Source organism: Staurois parvus, unplaced genomic scaffold (assembly GCF_062004578.1).
Source record: "Staurois parvus isolate SC_StPar_1 unplaced genomic scaffold, SC_StPar_1.0 ptg002216l, whole genome shotgun sequence".
NCBI lineage: Eukaryota > Metazoa > Chordata > Amphibia > Anura > Ranidae > Staurois > Staurois parvus.
This window is the reverse complement of record NW_028320012.1, coordinates 72501-82274: the sequence shown is the minus strand read 5'-3', so window position 1 is coordinate 82274 and position 9774 is coordinate 72501. Positions and strand designations below refer to the sequence as shown.

The 9774-nt window shown below is 43.3% G+C and overlaps 1 protein-coding gene across 1 annotated transcript in view; it reads left to right on the top strand.

Moving 5' to 3' along the window:
- The first annotated feature begins 8374 nt into the window (after positions 1–8374).
- Positions 8375–9774, top strand: part of LOC149431545 (general transcription factor II-I repeat domain-containing protein 2A-like) — a 1935-nt gene continuing 535 nt past the window's right edge. The window contains exon 1 of the mRNA XM_089665487.1: positions 8375–9774. This exon is cut by the window's right edge and continues 535 nt beyond it. Within this exon, the coding sequence (XP_089521613.1) occupies positions 8375–9774 (1400 nt within the window).

Genomic DNA, 9774 nt, shown 5'->3' with positions numbered 1-9774 from the left:
TCAGTCAGTGTTGCTTATCAGTGCCGCCAATCAGTGCCACCTATTAGTGCCAGTCAGTGCCGTCTATCAGTGCCCGCCAGTGCCGCCTAGCAGTTCCAATCAGTGCTGTCTTACAGTTCCAATCAGTGCTGCCTATCAGTGCCCGTCAGTGCCACCTGGCAGTTCCAATCAGTGCCGCCTTACAGTTCCAATCAGTGCCACCTATTAGTGCCCATCAGTGCCACCTAGCAGTTCTAATCAGTGCCGCCTTACAGTTCCAATCAGTGCCACCTATAAGTGCCCATCAGTGCACATCAATGCCGCATATCAGTACCCATCAGAGTTTCCTTTCAGTGCCAGCTATCAGTGCCAGTCATTGCTGCCTTTTGATGTCAGTCAGTGTCGCTTATCAGTGTTGCCAATCAGTGCCACCTATTAGTGCCAGTCATTGCCTCCTATCAGTGCCTGTCAGTGTTGACTAACAGCTCCAATGAGTGCTAACAGTTTCAATCAGTGCCACCTATTAGTGCCCGTCAGTGCCACCTAGCAGTTCTAATCAGTGCCGCCTTACAGTTCCAATCAGTGCCACCTATAAGTGACCATCAGTGCACATTAATGCCGCATATCAGTGCCCATCAGAGTTTCCTTTCAGTGCCAGCTATCAGTGCCAGTCATTGCTGCCTTTTGATGTCAGTCAGTGTCGCTTATCAGTGTCGCCAATCAGTGCCACCTATTAGTGCCAGTCAGTGTTGACTAACAGCTGCAATCAGTGCTAACAGTTCCAATCAGTGCCACCTATTAGTGCCCGTCAGTGCCACCTAGCAGTTCCAATCAGTGCCGCCTTACAGTTTCAATCAGTGCCACCTAAAAGTGCCCATCAGTGCTGCCTATCAGTTCCAATCAGTGCCAGTCAGCGCCTCCTATCAGTGCCTGTCAGTGTTGACTAACAGCTCCAATCAGTACTAACAGTTCCAATCAGTGCCAGCTATTAGTGCCCGTCAGTGCCACCTAGCAGTTCCAATCAGTGCCGCCTTACAGTTTCAATCAGTGCCACCTATAAGTGCCCAACAGTGCTGCCTAACATTTCCAATCAGTGCCAGTCAGTGCCTCCTATTAGTGCCTGTCAGTGTTGACTAACAGCTCCAATCAGTGCTAACAGTTCCAATCAGTGCCAGCTATTAGTGCCCGTCAGTGCCACCTAGCAGTTCCAATCAGTGCTGCCTATAAGTGCCCATCAGTGCCCGTCAGTGTTGACTAACAGCTCCAATCAGTGCTGCCTATCAGTGCCATATATGAGTGCTGCCTTTCAGTGCCCATCAGTGATGTCTATCAATGTCCACAAGTGATGCCTGTCCATGCCCATCAGTCCGGCCTATCAGTGCCCATCACTGCAGCCTCATTAGAGCACATCGGTGGAGAAATTTTTTTATTTACAAAATTTTATAACAGAAACTAAGAAAAATGTAAAAAAAATTTTTTTCAGTCTGTTTAGCAAAAAATAACCCCCCACAGTGGTGATTAAATGCCACCAAAAGAAAGCTCTATTTGTGTGAAAAAAATGATACAAATGTCATATGGGAACAATGTTGCATGACCGAGCAATTGTCATTCACAGTGCGACAGCACTGAAAGCTGGAAATTGGCCTGGACAGGAAGGGGGTGGAAGTGGCCGGTAAGCGAGGGGTTAATGAGTGAAGTTACTCCCCTAATCATACAAAGGATCACAGGAGTACCAGAGCTGAGAGGGTTAAAGAAATGGCGCTTTTCCAGTTTCCATCCGAGGTGTCCTTGGCGCGGTGAGGGGACCTTGCATCGTCTACAGAAGAGGAACTAGCAGAGGCTTCCGCCCCAGATGGCTCTGTGGTCCGTCTGTGTGATCTCCTAGAAATAGTGACACCATCGAGGCTTGCCGGATTCACCGCCATCAGCACAGTCCTGAGTTGTCCTCCGCAGGATCTTCAGGACAGAGGTTACTCCGTGTCATTGCTGAGTCCTGGACTCGCATCGGCCATGGAGAAGGAGCTCAAGGCTGCTTATGGGCTCAGTGCTTACACTTCTGCCTTGCAGCACTGGGGTCAGCTATTCAGATCCTGAGCAAGACACTACCTGCATGGAGTGTGCATGTTCTCCCTGTGCTTGTGTGGGTTTCCTCTGGGTGCTCCTGGAGATAGTCAGAGACTGAAGTCATACTACAGGAGATGGTCAGAGAGTGCAGGCATACTATAGGAGATGGAAGAGATAAACAGAGACTGCAACATAATACATGAGATGGTCAGAGACTGCAGACATACTACAGGAGAGAGTAAGAGACTGCAGGCATACTATAGGAGATGTTCAGAGACTGCAGATATACTACAGGAGATGGTCAGAGACTGCAGACATACTACAGGAGATGGTCAGAGACTGCAGACATACTACAGGAGAGAGTAAGAGACTGCAGGCATACTAAAGGAGATGGTCAGAGACTGCAGACATACTACAGGAGATGGTCAGAGACTGCAAACATACTACAGGAGATGGTCAGAGACTGCAGACATACTACAGGAGAGAGTAAGAGACTGCAGGCATACTATAGGAGGTGGTCAGAGACTGCAGACATACTACAGGAGATGGTCAGAGACTGCAGACATACTACAGGAGATGGTCAGAGACTGCAAACATACTACAGGAGATGGTCAGAGACTGCAGACATACTACAGGAGAGCGTAAGAGACTGCAGGCATACTATAGGAGATGGTCAGAGACTGCAGACATGCTACAGGAGATGGTCAGAGACTGCAGACATACTACAGGAGATGGTCAGAGACTGAAGACATACTACAGGAGATGGAAGAGATAGTCACAGACTGCAGGCATGCTACAGGAGATGGTCAGAGACTGCAGACACGATACAGGAGATGGTCAGAAGCTGAGGACATACTACAGGAGATAGTCAGAGACTGCAGGCATACTACAGGAGATGGAAGAGATAGTCAGAGACTGCAGGCATATTACAGAAGATGGTCAGAGACTGCAGACACGATACAACAGATGGTCAGAGACTGCAGACATACTACAGGAGATGGTCAGAGACTGCAGACATACTACAGGAGATGGTCAGAGACTGCAGACATACTACAGGAGATGGTCAGAGACTGCAGACATACTACAGGAGGTGGTCAGAGACTGCAGACATACTACAGGAGGTGGTCAGAGACTGCAGACATACTACAGGAGATGGTCAGAGACTGCAGACATACTACAGGAGATGGTCAGATGACGGTAAAAGGCCAATCACAGCTGATCACCACGTAAATACACTTGCTGGTTATCAGTAGTACTTTCCTCAATCTGTCACAGGACAGTACTGCAGGTAATTGGCAACTGCCAAAGCAGACATCTGCACTGATAATCAGTGCCGCCTCAACAGTGCTGCCCATAAGTGCCCAACAGTGCTGCCCATCTGTGTCTGTCAGTGCCACCAATCATTGCTGCCATTCAGTACCACCAGTTAGTGCATCAGTCAGTGCCCTTCAATGCTACCTATTAGTGCTCTTCAGTGCTGCCTATCAGTGCCCATCATTGCCACATATCAGTACAGCATCATCAGTACCTCCTCATCAGTGCCCACCAGTGCCGCCTCATTAGTGCTGCATCAGTGCAGCCTATCAGTGTCCATCAGTGCTGCCTATCAGTGCCCATCAGTGCTGCCTCATCAGTGCTGCCTATCAGTGCCCATCAGTGCTGCCTATCAGCGCCCATCAGTGCTGCCTATCAGTGCAACCTCATCAGTGCAGCCCATCAGTGCTCCCTATCACTGTAGCCTCATCAGTGCAGCCTATCAGTGCCCATCAGTGCTGCCTATCAATACAGCCTCATCATCGCACATCAAGGAGAAAAATTACATGTTTGCAAAATTTTATAATAGAAACATAGAAAACCTATTTTCCCCCAAAATTTTTGCTCTATTTTCGTCTATAGTGCAAAAAAATAAACCCCCAGCAGTGATTAAATACTACCAAAAGAAAGCTCTGTGTGTGTGAGAAAAATGAAAAAATGTCATATGGGTACAGAGTTGCATGACCGCGCAATTGTCATTCAAAGTGCGTAAGTGCTGAAAGCTGATAATTGGCCTGGGCCGGAAGGGGGCGGAAGTGCCTGGTAGGCGAGTGGCTAACTGGCCATTGCGCGGTCATGCAACACTATACCCAAATTAAATTGATATCGTTTATTCACACGAATAGAGCTTTCTATTGGTGGTATTTAACCACTTGCCTACTGGGCACTGTTATGCCCCTTTTTAATTTTTTTTACTTTTTTTTTACCTTTTTAACATACTTTCATCAGAGTAGTGCAGTGTCACCATAGTACTACTCGGGGGAGGGGTTTTCTTTTTTTTCTCGATGATCACTGTATAAGCAACAGTTTTAGCTGTCATACGTGGCTTAACATTCATGAACAGCTAGCTTATGGTCAGGGGCGGACTGACAACTCATGGGGCCCCTGGGCAATAGGGGATCATGGGACCCCTGTGTCCTTGCCCAAACTCAAAAAAGCCTATGAAAAAGGTACCAGGGGCATCTCATGGGGCCCCCTACTGACCCTGGGCCCTCGGGCAGTGCCGAGTTTCCAAATGGTCAGTCCACCCCTGCTTATGGCTTTGATCAGTGATTGGCCACAGCTAATCACATGGTACAGGTAACCAGATACCATGTGATTGCTGTGGGCCAATCACAGATCAAAACCATAAGCAAAGCCGTTCACGAATGGAAATCCATCCATGATATTTTGTTTACATTGTTACTATGTGATCACCATGATTGGTCACAGGGATCACATGATACCCCGGCCGCTCATAGAGTGCCTTTGCAAACCCAGATATTACCTTGTAAAAGTAGCGGTGACATCATCACTGTGTACAGCCGTGGAGGGCCTAATAAATACGTAAACATTCAGCTTTACGAACTTTGTTATTCATAATGGACTCTTCCTTTATTTTTTGTTATATTGCCAAGAAGGGTTAGGACCTTTGAAAAGTTCACATTTTGCGATTTGCAAATGCGTACAAACTTGTCTTTGCACCACAGGTATAGGACACCCCATTGATTTCAATAGGTTGCCCTGAGCGCAACATGGCAAAACAGCTTCTGCGCTTTTTTTGAGCATTTTTTGCCATGTACGACGCGTATTGTTTTCTTGCCACAAACGCGCATCTTTTATACAGAGTTTGGGGTGCCATTAAGAATTAGTGGCAGCGTAAGCGAGGCGGGATTTTTTTTTGCGCATTTATTAAATGCATGCAAAATGCCGCAATTCACGAAACACTCGCGTGTGAACGAAGCCTTATTGTTGTCCTCGTCAGAGAAATTTCTTTTCACTTCCTGTCTTGGTGAATAATATTATTATAAAAGATATATACAGCGCCAACAAAAAAAGAAGAAAAAAAAGGAAAAGGAAGAAAAAAAGAAAGAAAAAAGGAAAGACAAAAAGAAAGAAAAAAGAAGAAAAAAAGAAAGAAAAAAGGAAGAAAAAAAGAAAGAATAAAAGAAAGAAAAAAAGAAAGAAAAAAAGAAAAAGGAAGAAAAAAAGAAAGTAAAAAGGAGGAATGAACGAAAGAAAAAAAGAAGAAAAAAGGAAGGAAAAAAAAAAAAAGAAGAAAAAAGAAAGCATAAAAGAAAGAAAAAGAAGAAAAAAGAAAGAAAAAAAGAAAAAGGAAGAAAAAAAAAAGAAAAAAGGAAGAAAAAAAGAAAGTAAAAAAGGAGAAAAAAAGAAAGAAAAATAAAGAAAAAAAGAAGAAAAAAAGAAAGAAAAAAGGAAGAAAAAAAGAGAAAAAAGGAAGACGGCACAGTTACAGGGTTAGGAGGGTCCTGGGCATAGGAGCTTGCAATCTAAAGGGTGATACCTTGACCCAGTGGTCGGCAAGCCGCGGCTCGCGAGCCACATGCGGCTCTTTACCCACTTTAATGCGGCTCTTCTGTGCGCCCGCTCCCCTCCCTCCTCTCGGTCGGCCGCTCCCCTGCCTCCTCTCGGTCGGCCGCCCCAAAAATCCGCGCGGACCTTTTAATCCGGCCCGCGGATGTGGCTGTCAGGATGTGTGTAGGCGGGGCGGGGCAGCGTGACGAACGGAAGGGGAGGGGAGCTAGGCTCCTCTCACAGTCCGCCCTGAAGACCCGAACGGCGCGGGAAGACAGCGAGAGGAACGCGCGGATCAAAGGTAAGTGAATTGACACGGGGGACTTGGCTTACTAGAAGGGGGGGGAATAGTACTGTGGGGGATGAATTACTATATGAGGGGTGAAATACTATATGAGGGGTGAAATACTAAAATGCAAAATGCCGCGATTCACGAAACACTCGCGTGTGAACGAAGCCTTATTGTTGTCCTCGTCAGAGAAATTTCTTTTCACTTCCTGTCTTGGTGAATAATATTATTATAAAAGATATATACAGCGCCAACAAAAAAAGAAGAAAAAAAAGGAAAAGGAAGAAAAAAAGAAAGAAAAAAAGAAAGACAAAAAGAAAGAAAAAAGAAGAAAAAAAGAAAGAAAAAAGGAAGAAAAAAAGAAAGAATAAAAGAAAGAAAAAAAGAAAGAAAAAAAGAAAAAGGAAGAAAAAAAGAAAGTAAAAAGGAGGAATGAACGAAAGAAAAAAAGAAGAAAAAAGGAAGGAAAAAAAAAAAAAGAAGAAAAAAGAAAGAATAAAAGAAAGAAAAAAGAAGAAAAAAGAAAGAAAAAAAGAAAAAGGAAGAAAAAAGAAAGAAAAAAGGAAGAAAAAAAGAAAGTAAAAAAGGAGAAAAAAAGAAAGAAAAATAAAGAAAAAAAGAAGAAAAAAAGAAAGAAAAAAGGAAGAAAAAAAGAGAAAAAAGGAAGACGGCACAGTTACAGGGTTAGGAGGGTCCTGGGCATAGGAGCTTGCAATCTAAAGGGTGATACCTTGACCCAGTGGTCGGCAAGCCGCGGCTCGCGAGCCACATGCGGCTCTTTACCCACTCTAATGCGGCTCTTCTGTGCGCCCGCTCCCCTCCCTCCTCTCGGTCGGCCGCTCCCCTGCCTCCTCTCGGTCGGCCGCCCCAAAAATCCGCGCGGACCTTTTAATCCGGCCCGCGGATGTGGCTGTCAGGATGTGTGTAGGCGGGGCGGGGCAGCGTGACGAACGGAAGGGGAGCTAGGCTCCTCTCACAGTCCGCCCTGAAGACCCGAACGGCGCGGGAAGACAGCGAGAGGAACGCGCGGATCAAAGGTAAGTGAATTGACGCGGGGGACTTGGCTTACTAGAAGGGGGGGGAATAGTACTGTGGGGGATGAATTACTATATGAGGGGTGAAATACTATATGAGGGGTGAAATACTATATGAGGGGTGAATTACTATATGAGGGGTGAATTACTATATGAGGGGTGAATTACTATATGAGGGGTGAAATACTATATGAGGGATGAAATACTATATGAGGGATGAAATACTATATGAGGGATGAATTACTATATGAGGGATGAAATACTATATGAGGGATGAAATACTATATGAGGGATGAATTACTATATGAGGGATGAAATACTATATGAGGGATGAATTACTATATGAGGGATGAAATACTATACGAGGGATGAAATACTATATGGGGGATGAAATACTATATGGGGGATGAATTACTATGGGGGATGAATTACTATGGGGGATGAATGGGGATGAGGGGGGAGAAATGTGACACGAGGGGGTGAAATGTGACATGAGGGGAGAAGTGTGACATGGAGGGGCAGAAATGTGACATGAGGGGAGAAATGTGACATTGTGGGATTGACATAAAAAGGGTTGATGTGAAAAGGGGGGTGTGGACATAAAATTGCGGAATATTGTAATCTAGGAGCCAACAAAATAAGTTAGTGGCCAGGTTCTGAGGTCAATATATAACAGTACCAGTGAGGACTATTTGAGTGTGTTTTCACATACTTTTATATGTACTTTTTTAGTTGTATCTTGATTTTTATTTCATTTTATGTTGTCATTTTTTACTTTTATTCAACTTTATTCAGAGCCAGTGCAATGTGTGCATGCCTGTTTTATTACTTTTACTTCTTGCCTACTGTTTGGGTGTATCCATCAAGGTGGAGAACCCTGCTTAAAATATCCATGATGAGCCCCACTAATTTTATAATACTATTTACACACACATAAGATGCCATATATGCATCATCCACAGATAAATACCAGTGCGTCATCCACAGATCCCCCATAACAATGCATCATCCACAGATAAATAACAGTGCATCATCCACAGATCCCCCATAACAGTGCATCATCCACAGATAAATAACAGTGTGTCATCCAATATTACTTCTTTTATGTGATTAAGGATGCCGGTTTGGTGTTGGTGGCTTTATTTTAAAATGAAACATTTTTATAGGTGCCCTGTTTGACATGGCTACAAAGAAAAAACAACGAAAAACGGAAGACGAAAACCGTGAATTTAAAGTGGAATGGACCGAGACTTTCGCGTTTCAGAACGTAAATGGCTTTCCAACCTGTCTTATTTGTAAAGAAAAATTGGCACATAATAAAAAATCTAATTTGGAGAGACACTTTACAACAAAACACTTGTCCTTTAGTAATAAATATCCTGTTGGTGATGCAAGGAAGAAAGCAGTTGAGGAACTTCTGAAGAGTCAAGAAAAATCAAGTTCTGCGTTTAATCAGTGGGTGCAGTCTTCCAACTATGTTAATTTTGCAAGTTTTGCGGTTAGTCAAGAGATTGCTAAGAGAGGCAAACCATATACAGATGGCGAATACATAAAACGTTGTTTTATAAGTGCATCAGAAGAGTTATTCAGGGATTTTAAGAACAAAGAAGAAATTCTAAAAAAAATTAAAGAGTTGCCATTGTCTGCTAAAACAGTGAAGGATAGAACAGCCAAAATGTCTGCCAATATAACCAACCAACAAGTTGATGATCTTAAAGTGGTTTCAGCTTTATCAATAGCAGTTGACGAGTCTTGTGACTTAAATGATACAGCTCAAGTTTCACTTTTTGTAAGATTTATGTCAGCTACAGGTCCTAAAGAAGAACTTTTGGGATTATTGCCACTGAAAGGTCAAACACGTGGAGAGGATATAGCAAATGCTGTAATTGGTTGCATTGAAAAATATCATATTCCACTTTATAAAATCGTCTCAATTGCAACAGACGGGGCAAAAAGTATGACCGGCATAAGAAATGGATTTGTTGCTATTATGAAAGAAAAAATTAGTCACAAGATACTTACATACCATTGCATCATACATCAAGAAGCACTTTGTGCGAAGACATTTCCAGAAGAAATGTGCAAAGTTATGGAATTGGTGACTAAGATGATCAACTCCATTGTAGCTAAAGCTCTTCATCATCGCCAATTTAAAGAATTTTTAGTTGAAATTGAGAGCGAGTACGCAGATCTTCTGCTGCATAACAGGGTACGTTGGTTATCAAGAGGAAACGTTTTGAAACGTTTTGCTTCCTTATTATCAGAAATCAAAGCATTTTTCCTCGAGAAGGGTGTTCACTATCCAGAATTAACAAACGATCAGTGGACCCAAAAACTGTATTTCATGGTGGATGTTACTTCCTATCTAAATCAGCTTAATCATAAACTACAGGGGAAAGGAAACACCATTTTTTCGATGTTAGAAGAAGTTATTTCGTTTGAAAACAAATTATCTGTTTTTGCTCAAGATTTTGACAGAGAAACTTTGATTCACTTTCCAAGCCTGTTGAAACATCGCCAAGAAAATAATTCTGATATTGAAATTACCTATTTTAAAACAGCACTTTTAAATATGAGGGA